Source organism: Equus asinus, chromosome 13 (genome assembly GCF_041296235.1).
Source record: "Equus asinus isolate D_3611 breed Donkey chromosome 13, EquAss-T2T_v2, whole genome shotgun sequence".
Lineage (NCBI taxonomy): Eukaryota > Metazoa > Chordata > Mammalia > Perissodactyla > Equidae > Equus > Equus asinus.
This window is the reverse complement of record NC_091802.1, coordinates 55842132-55859017: the sequence shown is the minus strand read 5'-3', so window position 1 is coordinate 55859017 and position 16886 is coordinate 55842132. Positions and strand designations below refer to the sequence as shown.

Genomic DNA, 16886 nt, shown 5'->3' with positions numbered 1-16886 from the left:
AGATGGCTCCCCCTACCTTGCTTTTGAGCTCATCCTCCAAAGAGAAGTAGACGAAGCGGATGCAGGCATTGACCAGCCCGTCAATGAGGCGCACGATGTCCAGCCGGGCCTGGTACTGGGAGGACACCATGCCCATGAAGATCTGGCCGCTCAGGGCCTGCATGCAGTCTTCCTTCTCCAGCACCTCCCCGATCCCTTCTTCAGGTGGGCACAAGGCACAAAGCCCGGCCAGCGCACGGCCCAGTCAGGACACCCAGGAACCAGCGATTCCAGGAGGCAGCCCAGGGCCACACACACAGATGCCACACCCAAATCAATAAGCATGCAGGCCCCATGGGACCACACACACACAGCCACGCGTGCACACACAGCCAAGACACGTAAAGGAGCCAACAAACACAGGAGAAAAGACAATGAAAGGTACTCATCAGTCAGGTGATGATCCTACGGAGTAACAACAGAGCCCAGCCCTGGTCCAGGGGTAAAGGGCTGGCCCTACCCTCAGCAATGGCTTCAATGGTCTCTTGGGTCATAAGAGCCCAGAAGTCTGTGTGTTTGGCAGAGTGGGGCGGGGGGCGGGTGGGGGTGGGTAGAACTCTGGATCCCTCTGTTCCAGCAGGTCTGTGACCTGGCTTTCTGTCTGATTCAAAGAATGCTAACGTTCTCTCAATGCCATGCTTTATAGCTTTCAAAAAAGTGCTTTTCTATACATTATCCCACTGGAGAGTCACAATAAACATGTGAGGAGGGCAGACTAAGAACCTAGTTCTACACGAGAAAACTAAGGGACTCGCCTCTCTCACCAGATAGTGAGTACCACTGTGGTGTTCCAGGTCCTGTGTTGTGCCCACTGTCCCCTCTGCTACAACTGATCCCATGGCCCTCCAGAAGCCCTCCCTGCTCCTGGCCCCCACTGGGACGGACGCACATGGTACCATCAGAGCTCCAGCTGTTGCGGCGGGTGCTCAGCTTGATGGGGACGGTGCTGGGCAGCTCGCACATGGTGAAGATGCTGCTCTGGCCAGGCGCCTGCACCAGCTCGATGCACTTGCCATTGAGCTGAGAGGAGAGGGCGCAGCTCATGGGCTTGTAGGCGAAGGCAGAGCAGTAACCAGACAGGCAGGCTCGCTGGTAGAAATCCAGCACTTTCTTCCTGCCAGGGAAGCAGGGCAGAAGTGAGGCAAGTGGTCCTGGTATGCCCCATGCCTGTGAGCCAGGCAGGCAGATGGCCAGAGCTGACTGCTCTTGCCACTGGCATGTGCTTCCTCACACACCTGTCAGAACCCGAAAGAGGGTAGATGTCAGCTCCATCCCAGAAGTCTGTGCAGGCCTCCAAGACCACGTCGGCTGTGCCGTGGGACAGCATCTGTTCTGTGCCTGAGGGGGTGGAGGGAGAGAAAGGCCAAATCATGAGCCCCCAAGTCACCCTTGTCCTCACTCTGACCTCAGGTAACATATGCCACCCTTGAGAAGGGTGCTAAGGAGCCCCTGAGGGGGTGGGAACTCCCCAGGCCTCAGGGAGCAAGCGGGTACGGAATGCCGCTGGGCTGGTAATGCTGGCATTAAACCACATGTTCTTCAAACAGTCCTTCCCTCTGTGGCCACCACCATCCCAGCCCCCAAATCCAATCCCTCCCACATTTGAGGTCTCGGGAAGCCATCTAGTGCTCATCTGCCCAGTGCTCCCTAAAAAGAGCCACGCCCTGCCAAGCTCCTGGAAGGTTTGGCTTGCTGAGGGCCAAATATGGAGGCTCACTGGTGGTGGTGTCCTTGATGAAGAGGCTGATCATGTGGCTGAGGGGGGGGCGCCGCTTGGTGACACAGGAGAGCCTCCCCAGTGAGGTCTCCTTCACCATCTCAGCACTGGGGAGGCGGTAGAGTGCCAAGTGGTTCTCCTGCTTGAAGAGCTCCTTGGCCCCAGGAGTGAAGCCTGCAAGAGGAGGGACAGCAACTCAGGGACTCTGGGAGGGAGGAAGCCCCACCACTGCACCTCCATCCCTGGTGCGGAGAGAAACCCAGTCAGACCGGACTGGTTCCCTCCACCTTCCCGTGCTATCATCAGTTATCTTCCCAGATTAGGAAGCACTGTCAAACAGCAGTGCCTGGTTAGAGGGGACGACCACAAGCTAAAAGGGCTGACGGTGCTCTTGACAAATGCCGTGCCCGGCACTGGTCTGTTTGGAGTTGGGGGCCTGGTGTCTTCTAAGAGGCCAACAGCCAACCCTGCCAGCGGCCACATACCAATGAGGCGGGCGAGCTCGCAGAGGCCCCAGGGCACGTGCACGGGCAGCACGGCGCTGTGGCTCTCCTGCAGGGCAATGTTGCACAGGTGGTCCGAGAACCGGCACAGCCGCTCCGTGACACTGGCGTTGCACAGGTTCAGCAGCACGTTGAGGCCTAGGGGCTTGAGGGAGGTAAGGTGGAGCTGCCAGTTGGAGTCATCGAACTGGATGCAGGAGGGGTTCTGCTGGTCCTGCGACAGGCTAAGCATCTCCAAGTGGTAGTCGCACACAAAGTCCTCTGCTTCGTAGGGCTCGCCCTCCAGCCCAGGCTGGGTCTGAGGGAAACACGGGGCGGCAAGGGGCGCCTCAGACTGGGATGGGTGAGGGGGGTGGTCCCTGAGTGCTCATCAACCCAACTCTCCCCAAAATCCTCTTCCTGTCCTTCCTGGGCTCCTGTCTGCTTCTGGTATCAACGCCCAATGAGACTGGCAATACCTAAGAAGAGGGATGACCAGACTAAAGAGGAAACAGTGAAGGTAGCCAGGGGAAAATATTTTAGAGGGAGCCACTGGCTGCCTGTCTTCAGAAGGTCGTGACTAGGAAGAAGGGCCTTGCCCCAATCAACTACCATCAGTGAGACCCAGAAAGGTGGAAGAGCCTACTTCATGGAAGAGCCCTGGGCAAGGCCTCAGGAGGTGGTCCTGCCTGGCCAAGCCTGAAGGCCCGAGAACAGCCGCGACATCTGTGCTTTCGGCTTCATCCATCCAGGCTGGGCTGCACCCCTTCGGCAGGGGAGGCAAAGACACCCTGTGGCTGACTGAGGTGGCAGCTCCCCTCTCCTCTCACCTTGCTGGGCTCTTCTTCACCACCCTCTGTGTCCCTGCTGAAGCTCACATTGGAGCCGGACAGGTGCTTGCTGCGGCCATGTGCTTTGTGGTGGGAATAGGATTCAGGGGGCTTGGGACCATCGCCAGGCCAGTCGCCACGCTCCTGCTCATTGGAAAGGTGCAGGGTAGTGTTCAGGGAGCCAGCCAGGAGGGCATCTCGTTCATGGGGCTGAGGAGAACAAGGAGCCAGGCCTCGGACCAGGGTCCCGACAGCTGCCATGGACCAGGAAGGCAGGGCAGTTATGTCCCCTCACTGCCTTGTCGAGTGGCTCCGCCTGAACTGCTCAGGCAGATCCTAATGGTGCCTGAGCCCTCCTTCTCCTCCTAGCCCCACCCTCCCTGAGGCCATGGGCCAGGCACCAAGGGCCAAACGGCCAGGCCCACAGCTGGGCCCCCAGCAGCCAGCCATACCTCCTCCTCTACCTCGGGGTGGCAGAAGGAGCGGGTGGAGAGGTCATCCGTTAGGTCCTCATGGCTGCTGTGTGGGGGCTCCACCTTCCCGCTGAAGAACAGCACTGTCTCTGGGCTGGGGTTTGGCCAAGACAGGATCCCCTGTTTGTCCACACAGCACAGGACCTGCAGGGAGAGATGGGGATGAGGAAGGGGGTTTGGCATTCCCCAAACTGCCCAGGGGCCACTTAAATGGCAGACGGCCACCAAGACACCCTCCCGCAGGGCCTGCCCTCACCGTGACAGAGCCCAAGCTGTGCAGCAGGCTAGAGCTGTGGCTCAGCGTGGGCGACGTCCCCTGGATCACCCTCAGGAAGTGGCCCCAAATGCAGCGTAGCATTTCCTGGTGGGAGACAGAAAGTCTGTGAGGCCATCTGGGGCTCAGCTGCATTTCCCTAGAGATGGCTTCTGGGGCCAAAAGAGGGAACAGTCCAGGGGGTGCCAGGAAGTTGGGGTGGAGAGGCATTTGTCCATGTGAGACGGGCGGACTGGGGGCTCCAAGAGCCTGGACGGAGGCTTGAAGGCCATAAAGTAGGGGAGTCCCAGGGTTCCAGAAGGGGCCTGAGGGAGCCCAGGTTGGTGGCTACAGGGGCCCAGGGCGGAATCCATCCCTGGTGAGTGTACCTGAGAGGAGACAGCTTCTGTATAGCTGCTGAGAGTATCCTCTGAGAACTTGGCCAGCTGCACGGAGAAGAGGGTGTGAGCCTCAGGGAGGAAAATGCCACCTCACACAGGCCTCTCAGGGGTGGGGGGGCCCACACTGAAAAGGCTCCCAGCACCTTTGGTAAAGGACACCAGCCAGTCCCCACATCTCCCATCTGCTGAGAGCCAGGATGGATGCTCACCCACCCCCAGGCCTGGCCTGGAGGCTCTTCTGGATGGAGAGGGGAAAGCCCCTAGAGAGCTGCCCAGGGCCTGCCAAAGCACTGGGCCCACGGCGGGGCTGGACCTCTGCCCCTGGATGCTGGGCATAGCTGACTCCCTCTTTTTGTCTGTTTTCTGTTCTTTCTGAACTGTTCCCCGGATGCCTTGGAACAACCTACCAGGGAACTGGGGGAGGCCTTGCTCATCTGGGCCAGGACACGGGCTTCTCCACAGGCGGATGCCAGAACCCAGAGGACTGGAAAGAGCAGGGGGAGGATGGGCAGGACGCCATTCACCTGGGAAAGAGTGAACCACACTGACGGCTCATGAAGAGCTGCTGGCCCAGAGAGAGGGAGGCAAGGGGGGAAGGAGGGAGGGAGGGAGGAAGGAAGGGCTTCCCCAGCCCGGGGCCATTCCCTAAGTAGAAAGGGACAGTTGTCTTTCGGGGACAGGAAGGGAAAGAAGGGAAGCAGGCCTCCTTAAGCCGAAACTTGAGGGAGCCCTGAGCAGTCAGGGCACTATGAGGGGAGCCAGCCTGAAGAGAGAGAAAAGCACGAGAGAGGAGTTACCTGTAGCTGGAGGAGGGTGTACTGCCAGGACGTGACACCAGGGGCGTCCAACATGAAGCGCAGGGCATTGGTGATGAGGAAGCTGGCCTGTTGGGAACAGGAGAGGTGCAGCCTTAACCCCCCTCCCCAGAGAGGGACTCGGGCTCTAAGGCTCCCCATCCTCTGCCCACTCACACCCCCCGGCACTGGTCGGCTCACTCTGGGACCCCCTCTTCATTCACAGGCTCACCTGAGTCTGGCCCTGAGACTCCCCCATTTCCTGGCCCTCTCCCTGCCCCGTGCCCTGCCTTACTCACCAGGACCACAGGCACGGCATAGTGCAGCATCACTGACTGCACGGAGAACCTCTCATTGTCCAGAGCAGTGACTGGGCGGGACAGGGCCATGTCCAGGCACCATCTGCAGAAAGAAGTGACCCTATATTCATGGGAGAGCCCAGAAACCCACACCTTCCCTGAGCATCACAGGGACCTGTAATTCCCTCCTGGTCTCTGGCCCTGGCCAAGTAGCCCCCTAGGAGAGTGGCCTGTGGCAGCCTCCAGAGCTGTCCCCTCTGAGTTCAGACTGGCAGGGGGGCAATCACCCAGTCTAAGAATTCTCACAAGATGCTAAAGAGAAGAACCTACAGAGATGCCTGCCCTAAGGGGGCCCCAGTATGAAAAAGGCCCCTTCCTTGGCACCCCAGCCCTTGCTCAATGGGGAAGAGGAGAAGTGGAGGGACAGGAGGAAGGCAGGGCAGCACCCCTACCTGATGTTGTCAATCACAGGGGTCTCAAGGACGCGGAAGAGCCGGTGCTGCTGGGGGTTCTGTGGCCCTTTCTTCACTTCTCCTCGGGGAGAGGGGGGTGGAGAGAAAGGGGGAAACAGGTCTCCCGGCTCCAAGACGATGTGCTCATCATCCTGCCAGTGACCAAGGGGAGGAGGGCAGGGGCAGTTAAAGGCTTCTATCGGAAGCCACTCTTCCTTGACAATTGCAGCTAAGTGGAGACATCTCATGGGATTGGGGACCATCAGTTAGTGAAGAGTCAGTTGGGGTGGGGCCTGTGGGACCGGATTCCCAGTAGCTTGAGGATCAGAGAAAAGAAAGAACAGGACAAGGAGGACAAAGACATTCCAGCTCTTCTCCATTCTCCTAGAGGCCTTGCCAAGAAGCCTATGAGCTGGCCAGAAAGCTTCAGGATGAAGCCCTGGGACCCTCCCACCATTGCCTGTGAATGCTCCCACAGCATTTCCAGGGAAGGAGAAAAGCCTCCAGCTACCTTGATCCCCCTCAGAGAGGCGAATGATTCCTGGCCGGGCCTCAGAGCTATGATGTCTCCTTCTACCAACAGGCTAACTGGCAGGTTGACCAGATGTCCATCTCTGTAGGCCCAGTGCAGGGACCAGGATGGTGCAAAGGGCATGTGGAGGTCAGGGTACATGGCATCTGGCCACTTGATCTCCTTGCCATCCCTGAGGGCATCTGACGAGAACGGAAAGAGGGAAACAGCCTCACCCATGGCTCTGCACACCAGCCAGACCCAGCAGGCACATATGGAACCGTGTCTGCTCTTCTTCCTTTCCCAGAAGGCCTGCATCAACCCATGCCATTCATTCTAAAGCTCCCCTCTTTCAAAGTCACCTCCCCTGTGAAGCCTTTCTCAACCAATCCAGCCCAGGCACTTCCATTTCCTCTGAACGCCAGAAGCTTTTATTCTCTGTATCCTCATTCCATTCAAATACACTTCACAAATGTTGCTGAGGGGTGTGCTGAGCCCCGTGAGGGGTACAAAGGTCAAAGGTGAAGACTTCACAGTTACAGCCCTCGAGGAGCCACAACCAAAAGGGGAGATGAGACATGTGGGCAGATAACTCCAAACAAGGCAAACATATGCTAAGAGTGTGAGGAAAGATCCCAGTCCCACAGGAGCAGAGAAGAGCTGCGGTCATCAGAGACGGCTTTGTGGAAAAGGGAGCATCTAAGATGGGTCCTGAAGAATGGGTGAGATTTTGTCAGTAGGAGATGAGCAAGGGAGAAGCACGCCAAAGGGACAGCAGGACAAAGACACAGAGGCAGAGAAGTCTACAGAGGGTTTAGGAGTGGTAAGTAGTTTTAACCTGAGGATGACTAGCAAGAGAAGAGGCTGGAGAGCATGGTGGGAGCCTGTGCCAGAGGTTCTGGAAGCCACGTGGGATGCCTTTGATAAGCAAGAGGGAGGCGCTCACGGTTCCTGAGCAAGAGACTAAGGTCCGGAGAGCAGGGTCCATCTTTCTTGGGCACCCTTGTACTCCCAGTGCCTGGCGCGTGGCTGCAGTTAATTAATCATTTCAGAAGGAACCAACACATTCTCACTTAGCATTTAAACCTCCACTCCCCAGGACTGTCAGAGAAAGGTCTCTCGAGAGTAGGAGTGCTTCTCTTACAAGACCACGTGTCTCTGGAAAGCAGGAACCATTGTCTCACTAGCTGAATGGAAGCACAAGCAGAAATCTGACCAAGCAATCCTATTCTTTAGGAACTGGGCTGCCCCATCTTGGGAACCCAGCTCCCTATCCCCAACTCTGATTCTTGCAGGATTTCAAACTTCTCTGGTCCACCGTCACACCTCCCATGGCCCAGTATCACCAGACAAGACAGCCTTGGGAGAGAAACTTTCAACTGTCCTCCTGCCAGGAGAGAAGGTCTTCTCTGTTAGTCTCCCAACTAGCAGGAGTAAGCTGCAAGTCTACTGTGCCGCCATTAGCCTTCCTGCCCGCCCAGGCCACTTCCTGAGTACCCACAACTGTCCCATGGGCTCTCACTGCCCTGCTCTAAAGAGGGCAGTGTATCCTTCTACCTCTCTTGATGACAACAGCCACAGAATGCTGGCCAAAGCCAACGCCGGTATGCTAGGGCTCCGGGCTGTGACCCAGGAGGGAGCTCTTAGGGCTCTGACACATCACAGGGCATCAGTTCCCACCCAAAATGTCTGACCCTTGGCCTCACCTTGGATTTGGTCAATGATCCCTCGGAGCCTCCGCTCTACTTCCCGACGCTTCAGCCGATCTTGCCGCCCAATGAGAACAAGGTTGAGAAGCAGCAAGAGGAACAGCGCTGAGGCATTCACCAGCTCCACCCTGTGGCTGGTGGGAAGAGGCGAAAGGTACGAGCAGGCAGTGAGAGGTTCTCAGACCCAGCCAACCCCGGGCCCTAGATCCCCCTCACTCCACCCCACCCACCCCACCTACCCCTGCCCAGTCCCTTCTGAAAAGAGTGTCTCATTCTGGTTCTGACACCAGCCAGCCAAGGGGCTGAGGATTTCTAAACAACGCAGGTGCCATCTGTGGGGGCAGCAGCCCCTCTCCCCTGGGATGTCCCAGGTGACGGCAGAAACACTCTGCTGAGGCAGGAGAGGGATAGGCCCAGGCCCCATGGTGTCAGAGGTCGGGAGGAAGCCTCTCCCCAGGGCTGCTGCCCGTGTACCTGCCAGCGGGCTGGCTCCCATAGCAGCCCAGCAGCAGCAGCACAGCCAGCAGCATGAGCGAGGCGCCCGGCCAGTGGAAACAGGAGCAGCGGTTACTGTGGTGCAGGAAGCTGCTCCTCCACAGCTCCTGAGGAGGGACAGGAGGCGGGGAGTGAGAGGTCCGGGGACAAGGAGGTAGGAAGGAGCTGAGGTTCTCCATCCTGCTAGAATCTGGCCGCCTTCCCCCTACAGCCACCCGACCCAGCCCCTGTGGCTGCCTTTGTCTTCTCGCTTTGATCTCAGCTGGGGTCCAGCCTGTTGGGCACCTGCATCAGAGGGGTCAAGACATCACTCTGAAAGGGAACTGCACTCCCTTCTGATTTTTAGTGATGCCTCTGTCAAGTCACATGGCCCACAGTGACAGGGCGAGTCACAGCCCATCCTCAGGGCCTCCCAAGCTTTTCTGCCATCCCAACCAGGCTCTGGCCTCCCCATGAAGAAGCTTCACCTTCCACGTGAGACATTTCTTCCGCTCTTTCAAGTGTCCTTCCAGCACCGCCTCCAGCTGCTCCTTCAGGATGCTGAGGGCCTTCCGGGTGGACAGGCCCAGGGCCAAGGGTGGCTCGCCCTGGAGGGAAGCAGGAGGCTCTCAGCATCTCCCTGGAGGCCTCAGGTCCCTGCCAAGATGGGGCTCTCCACTCTTCATCTCACCAGGCCCTTCCTCCCTCCTCCTGAAGCCTCACCTTCTCTTCCACCACTGGCCCTGGTCCCTCAGGGTGTTCAAGTACACAGTTCCTAATGTTCAAAGCCACGTTTAACACGAAAACCGATACAAACTTTCTGTACTCAGCGTTTTCTAACTCACCTTCACTCACCTCTCAACTCCCTGCCATCAGCCTCTCTCAGCCCCACTCAGAAAGTTCTCACCACTGACCTCCCAATTTACCTCACTGTTGCCAAGTTTTAGATTTCATGGGCCAGAAAATACTTTTTTTTTTTTTTTAGATTTTTAATTTTTCCTTTTCCTCTCAAAGCCCCCCGGTACAAAGTTGCGTATTTTTAGTTGTGGGTCCTTCTAGTTGTGGCATGTGGGACGCCGCCTCAGCATGACCCAACAAGTGATGCCATGTCCGCGCCCAGGATTTGAACTGGTGAAACCCTGGGCTACCGAAGCAGAGCATGCAAACTTAACCAGTCGGTCACGGGGCTGGCCCCCAGAAAATACATATTTTTTGAAATGGTGAGAGGAGAACTAAGATACAGATGCTAGCTTTTCATTGTTCCTGGTAAAAACATTAAGAAAAACCCACCATCTTCTGTTACTACATTGCATAAAAGAAAGGATATTGTCACACCACAGCATCAGGAAGGACAAAATCTCAGAAAAAAGCTGCTCCCAGGAAAGGACCGTGCACTGACTACACCACGCTCTCATCTCACCAAGGATGGGTGGAACAAGGTATAGACGAGGCAGTCCCCAGGCAACACTGGGGACCACCCACAGACCTATGTGACCCCATGGCTGGGCCTCTCCTGGTTGAGACCCCCTGTTCCTGGGCTTCTCTCCTGTTTTCTCCTTCTTCAACTCTGTCCTTTCCCCTCTGTCTACCCTACAGTGCATCTTCCCACATCTTCTTAGTAACTTTATGTACATTTCCAGGGCAACCTCGGCCACAGTCATGGATTCACCCACCACCAATAAGCTTACAACTCCTAAATTTTACCTCCAACCTGACCAGTACCCCGAATTCTGGCCCATTTACTGAACTGCTTCACAGCTGTTTCATAGGTACCTGTGAGTCCATATGTCCAAAACTCCGAAATCGCCGCCTGGCCCTCCCTGCAATTCAGCCCCCCTCCTGCAGGTGCCACCTCACCCAGGCACCCAGGCACCCAGGCCAGAGCCAGAACACCCCAGACTAGAATATCTCTACCCTCCCGCCAGCGCCTCTCTCCTCCTGTCCCCTGTCCCTACCTTTTCCAAACCAGCTGCAACACCCCAGCCAGAGTGAGGGCTCAGCTGATCAGCTGGCCTCGTGTACCTTTAAAATCAAACCCAGACTCCTGAGCATGATCTGCGATCTGCCAGCTTCTCCAGACTCCTTTCCTGCTACTCCTGCCCCATGCCATGCTCCTCCAGCCCATATGCAAATACCTTGACGTATTTTCCTGGCCAAGAACACACTCCCCACCCCCAGACAACTCTTACTTCTCCTTCAAGACTCAGCTCAAACGTCACCTGCTCTGGGAAATTTTCCCAAAACCTAGGGCTGCACTTATGGGGGGAGGTTTGTATTCTAACAGCACCCTGGGCAACCTGGCCCACAGTCTGCATTGTGGAGAACTGTCATCATAGATTGACTTGTCTGCTCTCCCACTAGACTGCCAATGCTGTGAAAACAGGTACTGAATTTTCCCATCTCCACACCCCTCCCACCATCCACTAAGACAGTGCCGGGCACACAGCAGCAGCTCAGTGAATCCTCGCTGAATGAATGAATGAATGTACACATTCATCACTGATCCCAATGATACCTTAATCAGGGGGTGTCAACCCAGGATCTGTAGCAGAAACACCTGGAGCTTTTAAAACTGTGGACGTCCAGGCCCCACCCCAGACCTACCGAGTCAAAACTTCTGGAGGTGAGGCCTATCCCAGGTTGAACCTAATGCACAGATCCCCAACTCAGGGGTCCTATTAAAAAGAATGCCCTCAGGAAAGGCAGTGCCTGGGGGAGAAGTGAGTCTCCCAGGGGCCACCTGATGAGCACCAATGTGAGCTTCCACCAGGAAAAGTTCCTAAGCAAGAGGAGCGAAGCCCTAGACCTGGACACCCAGAGAGGGACTCACAGTTATCTACTGAGTCAGACCCCGGGCGGCTGAGCCAGTGACGCCTGGTTGCCTCGGCTCATTGTCCTCCCCCTTCTGCTCCTATCACCCATACATCTGCTTTGCCCAGGGTCCTGCCCTGGCTTTGCCCACTAATGTTCTGGATTTCCTCCTCCCCACCTGTCTCCATACCCACCCCTCCCCTTGGAAGCCTCTCCCCTCGCAGGACACACATCTCCACAACCAGAAGGGGTTGCTGGATGGGGGAGCATCCACGCTGTAGAGCTGGCGGTAGGTGGCACCTGAGTGGAGCCCCACGTTGGCCTCCTGCCAACTTCCTGGACCTGAGGGATGAGGACGGGCTCCAGAGCCGGCCTGGCCCAAGACTTCCCAGATCCCTTGCCTAAATCTCACCTAATCCCATCTCTCCATGGTGGCTTTGGGGGATTATGAAGATGAGAGCTGCTTCTTCCCAGAGGGGATAACTGGTTATTTCAGCTCGGAAAGAAAAGGCCCTCGGGGCAGGAGGCCCACACCCCAGCATGGGTGCGTACTGCACTCCAAAGCCCCCACCTCCCTTTGGCAGGGGTCCTGGGGCCTCCCTGAGAGGGCAATCCAGGACAAGTGAGTGTCGGGTAAGGCTAAGGCCTCTACCTCTGCCTCCTTGCCTCCTGACATGGAAGGGGAAGCCTCCAGGAGGCCGAGAGCAGGAGAGAAAAGGAAAGGGGACCAGAGGGCTTCTCGTGTCCAAGGGGCGGCTCAGAGGGGTGATGCCTGTTCCTCCCGGCCCAGGGAAGACGAGACTTGGGAAGGCCCAGCCGCTGCCAACAGGGCTAGGGTGAGAAAGCAGGGCTTCCCGGGCCTCGCCTCCCCACTGGCCCTTTCTCGCTCAGGCTCAGCCCTCCCAAGCCCCCACTCCCTCCCTCTCTGCAGGAGGGATGTGAGAGTTCCCAGGAAGGACTTGCCTAGGCCAGGCCTCCAGAAATGATAAAGTGGGAGAACCTCCCAGAGGCAGGGAAGGGCTGGCCTGCAGAGGTGGAGAGGCAAGAGAAAGGAAGGGCCAGACAAATCCCAGTGGGTTGCAGGTCACCTGGGAAGCTGCCTGTTCTGCAATGAAGACCATGCTCAGGAAGGCAGGGCAAAGCTAACAGGAGCAGCCAGGGAGCCAGGAGGGCGTCCCTCCTCTGGCCAGGCCTTTAGACCCTGGACACACATCAGTTCCCCTCTGCTTACCCTGTGGCTGTCCTGACATCTGCCACCTTACTCCAGGTACCCCCAACCCCAAGACCTCCTCCTCCCTGGCCCGCAACCGATTCGCTCTTTCTCTCTGCCCCCTTGTTCCTAGAACCTGCAGGCTGCTGCTCTTCAGGTGTGGGAGGCGTGGGCCAGAGGGTGGCAGGCGCTCCTGGGGCAGGGCCAGCAGAGGCGGGAGGGGAGCGCAGAGCTGACTGTGTGTGTCTGCCCCCGCATGTTGTGTCTGGCCAGGAGCACCAACTCCAGACTGGCGATTACAGACAACACAACAGAGGAAAAACAAGCCATTCTGTAATTACATGCCTCCTGAAGAAAGCGCCTGCCCGCACAGGCTGGCCCTGGGGCGAGGACACAGCCTTCTAGGCCAGCCTACTCTCCATGGCCCCAACCAAACTTATCCAACTGCTGTGGCCACTCACTGATGCTGAATGGCAACATCTCACCCCACCTCCAGCAGGAGGTCCCGGTTGTGGGTAAAATCCCTGTTTCTCTCACTGTGTCGTGGCTTCTCCCCCAGCGCAGGAGGAGAGCCAAAGCTGAGCAACTTGGTGGAAGACCGTCACACTTTCTGAAGGAAATTCAGGAAGGGCTGGTAAATGAGTGGGCCCTGCCAGCTGTTCTCAAAGCACAAGTTAGGCTGGGCACCTGGGTGTGTCTGGGCCCCAGTGAGGAGACTGTGCAACGATGGGTATGGTTTGTTAGAGAAAGAAGGACCTGAGTCATACACATGCAATCTGAGGTCTGCTCTTCTTGCCTGCAAGGGCCAAAGAGGGTGAGGAAAAGCTGCCCCGGCCTTAAGTACCCACAAGGAGTAAGAGAGTCTTCCTGCTTCCCAGATGCTCAGAAATTCCCACCCTGCTCCACTGACAGGCACCTCCAGAGACATGCCAGGCCGAGGAGTGCTGGCTAAGGGAGGTCTCGACACCAGAGGGGAGGCGAGGCCCTGCTTCTTCACTTACACTCATGCTTTCCGGGTAGAAGTAACCCCATCCTACTGTTTAAATTGCTCAGGTTCAACCAGACCCAACAGAGAGTGACTCGAGGCTCTGGAAGGCTGGCAGCAAATGCAAATCGTGAGCTGGGCTGCTTCTCCCCGTTCCATCATCCAAGGGGGACACTGGCAGGATATGGGGACCTAGGGGAGCAGCAAGGTGGTGACAGAACTCTGTTAAATCAGAACCACAAGGAACCTGCTACTGGACAGGACCAGCTCTGCAGGGCCTGAAGCTGAGCATCCGGGTCAGTCTAATAAGCCTTTCGAGAGCCAACACACCTGAGCTCTCCTGTGCCACCTCAGTCAGGTTTCTCAGGTGGCCCAGAGCCAGAAGCCCCTCAGCCCCCAACCCCTGTCCCTTCAGGACTCCTCTGAGGTCCTCTCAGCACAGCAACTCTTTTCCTTCCTACTCCACCTATTTCGGGAGCAAGCAGAATCAAGGTCCCCAAGGCACAGGTAGACAGGTTATAAATTTAGACCTTGACCCTCAGCCTTGACAACAGCAGGTAACCATTAATTAGAACTGGCTGGGGCCTGGCTCCTTTGCCAGGTCCCCACCGTCACAGCCTTCCTGGCTAGTGCAGGAGGGGAGGGGAGCCGAAGTTGGACTCCACATAATGCCTGAATCCCTGAAGCAGAGATCTGGCCACTATACACCAGGGTCTTCTTTAGCAGTCACGATAAATCTGTTCTGAGTTTGGCCAGACACAAATCGACTCTGTCTGCAGCCAGGCAAATCAAAGCCTCAGGCTTCCTCCTGTTCCGGCCTCAAGCTGACCTTGGCATTTTCACCCATCTTCTTCCCCCTGCAGCATAAGACCCAGGAAGAAATCACTCCAGCCCTGATTGCCCCTGTCTCAATGACCCATGTGGTCCAGCAAAAAAAGCCCCCTTACTGGCCCTGAGGAGGGCTGGCATCCAGGCCCAGAGCTTCCCGTCACCTGTACATGAGACCCAGATGCCAGCATACCTTGCCCAGATGCCCCACTGGGAAACTCAGCTCCAGTTCTGCTCTGGGTGACTTGGGAGCCTGGGTGGCAGCTCCTCAGACACATTGGCTTTCTGGCTCCTGTTCCCAGCCTCTTTCCACCATGCTAAGCTACCTTGTAATCGGAGCTGCCCCTGGTTTGGGCATCCATCTTCAAGACTTGTAGCAACCGCTAACCCGACAAAGCAGGGAACAAGGCATTTGTAACAGAAACGTAAAAGCCAAGCCGGCATACTCACTTTGTTGCATTTGCCCTGATGGGGCATCCATAGCTCTGCCTGCTTAAAGAGCATGGGGTGGAGCCTGAGCCACACAAGGGATCAGCCACACAACTTCCAACACCACCCTCAAAGAGAAAGAGAAAGGAACAGAAAGAGAAAGAGAGGGAGAAAGAGTGAGAGAAGAGAAAAAAGGAAGGGAGAGCTGGAGAGCGTGTGAGTGAGGAGCCGGGCGCTGCAGAGAATCCGGTACAGCAGAGTGGAGCTTCAATCTGCTGATTAATTCAGCCTATTTCCAGTCACGCTGCAGATTTAGGGAGGGAGGAGGAGGCAGTCACAGCCGTGGGAGGGAGGGAGAGGCAAGAGGGAAAGGAGGAGGAGAGAGGGGGTTGAGAGGAGAAAGTTTGTACGATGCTCTGCCAGATGTCCAGGAGCTTGGTCCATGCATCAGACAAGGTCACTGAGGGGTGAGCAGAGGGGCAACGCGCAGCCAGGGGGGTGTGGATGCATGCACAGTGCGGGCAGGGGGAGAAGCTATGCAGGAAATGGCTGCTATTGGCCCAGAGCCCTGAGGGTAACTGCCGGCATCAAGGAGTACCTGGGCTCTCTTCCCAGACTACCTTTCCTTGGCCCCAAGTCACTAGGCAAGAGTAGGAACCCCACTGTGGTGAGCTTGTTATCCATGAGAGCTCCCCCAAATCACTCAGAGACTCCTAGCATGGAGCCACGCCCATAACAGCTCTTTCCACATTAGAGCCACAGGAAGGAGGGGAGAGGGGCCTTGTGCGTTACTAAAAGCAGCACATTCTGCGTAGAGGGGGAAAAACTGGCACTTGAGAAGACTGGAGCAGTGACTTCTAGGAGGCAGAGCAGGGGGCCAGGGAGCGAGCAGAAGAAGCTAGTAGAAGAGGGAAGAGCCAGCCAAAAGGGAGGACCTCTGAGGATTCCAATGCCTAGCACCTAACACCTTTCCACTAGGTTACGGGGGTCAGCAGGGCTCCAATAGCCACTAATCTATGAGAGTTCAGAGATTGGGCAGCAGCTGACGAACGTCCAGCCGCATTTAGAGACACCTGACAAAGTGCCACTGGGACCAGAGAAGGCATGTGGACACCTGGGCCTCATCTCTCAGGCAGAAAGAAGAGGCCAGTGACCTGGGGCTCCTACCTCAGCACCTCTTGGCCATCAGGCAGAACCTACACATCACTCTAGGACCCCAAGTTTGATATACAGGAAGCTCTCAGCACAGACCCCTGGAGAAAGAAGGTCAAAAGTCCCTGGGAGTGGACAGGAAACTTCTCTGCCTAATTCCAGGCCACCCTTAGGATGGGGCTACAAAACCCCGAGGGAGAGGAAGCAACCTAACAGGTCCAATAAGCCCAGAGCGCAGGCTAGAGCCTGAGCACTTTTCTCCAGGGCCCTGTTTCCTAGACAACACCATGTGAGTTGCAAGGGAGGGAAGAGAGAGCCTCAGCGAGTTCGAGCTGGCCTCTGCCCTCCCGCTTCTCTAGCACAGCTCCCTGGGGGCCCTTGCTAAACCCACAGCTGAATGGGCAAAGGAGGGGCAGGGTGGTCCAGAGATTAAGGGCAGGAAGTCCTCATGAGGCTAAGGCCAGGGGGAGGAGGGGTCAGCTTCCAAGCCAGCTACTCTGAGGATGGCAGCTGTCTTAGCAAACTGCCAAGGAAAGACTCCTGTCCCCCTGTCCCCTGCTCCCAGGTCACACTTCCCTTTAGCTTTCTACCAAGACAGTGCTCTGTGGGAACCACAACGCAAACACTCCCCATCCTGTGCAACAGGCCCTAAAAAGATCAGCTCACAGGGTCTGACCCGGCTGTCCTGCAGGGCCCCCAACGCGGCCCTCTCCCGTCCTGCCCCCTTCCTACACTGCCCACTTCAGCAAGTGAAGGCAAGCTCTGCATCTAAGAAGCAGAAACCCAGGCCATCACTGACACAGTATGCCACCACGGGCTGGAAGACTAGAGACAGAAGAGGAGGCTCCAAAGGGGACAGTGAGGAACGGCGTGTCATAAAGTGACAGGGCCGGGGGGAAGAAAATCAACAAGCAACCAACCCTGGGCTATAGCCAGGGGACAACAGGCCATCTTACCATCAACCACCACCATGCCATACCTCCCACTGCTACTCCTCCAGCAAGCCTTCCACTGTCAGAAGCCACAGGGATTACCTT

General features: G+C 56.8%; 1 protein-coding gene across 15 annotated transcripts in view; it reads right to left on the bottom strand.

Annotated features, from left to right (window-relative positions):
• Positions 1-16886, bottom strand: part of TMEM94 (transmembrane protein 94) — a 33103-nt gene that overhangs the window by 4926 nt on the left and 11291 nt on the right. For 2 of the 15 annotated variants that reach the window (XM_014839775.3, XM_044744580.2), the window contains 17 exons: positions 8923-9042; positions 8435-8562; positions 7958-8094; positions 6252-6454; positions 5741-5892; positions 5289-5391; positions 4993-5079; positions 4603-4719; positions 4184-4240; positions 3798-3902; positions 3521-3685; positions 3069-3278; positions 2242-2557; positions 1757-1930; positions 1275-1377; positions 936-1153; positions 17-198 (listed from right to left, as the gene is read on the bottom strand). In XM_014839775.3, the coding sequence (XP_014695261.1) occupies positions 17-198; positions 936-1153; positions 1275-1377; positions 1757-1930; positions 2242-2557; positions 3069-3278; positions 3521-3685; positions 3798-3902; positions 4184-4240; positions 4603-4719; positions 4993-5079; positions 5289-5391; positions 5741-5892; positions 6252-6454; positions 7958-8094; positions 8435-8562; positions 8923-9042 (2577 nt within the window). Of the gene's footprint in view, positions 1-16; positions 199-935; positions 1154-1274; positions 1378-1756; positions 1931-2241; positions 2558-3068; positions 3279-3520; positions 3686-3797; positions 3903-4183; positions 4241-4602; positions 4720-4992; positions 5080-5288; positions 5392-5740; positions 5893-6251; positions 6455-7957; positions 8095-8434; positions 8563-8922; positions 9043-14718; positions 14984-16886 lie in introns of those variants that run through there. The other 13 variants (XM_044744584.2, XM_070483619.1, XM_044744582.2 and 10 more) reach the window with 10 other exon arrangements.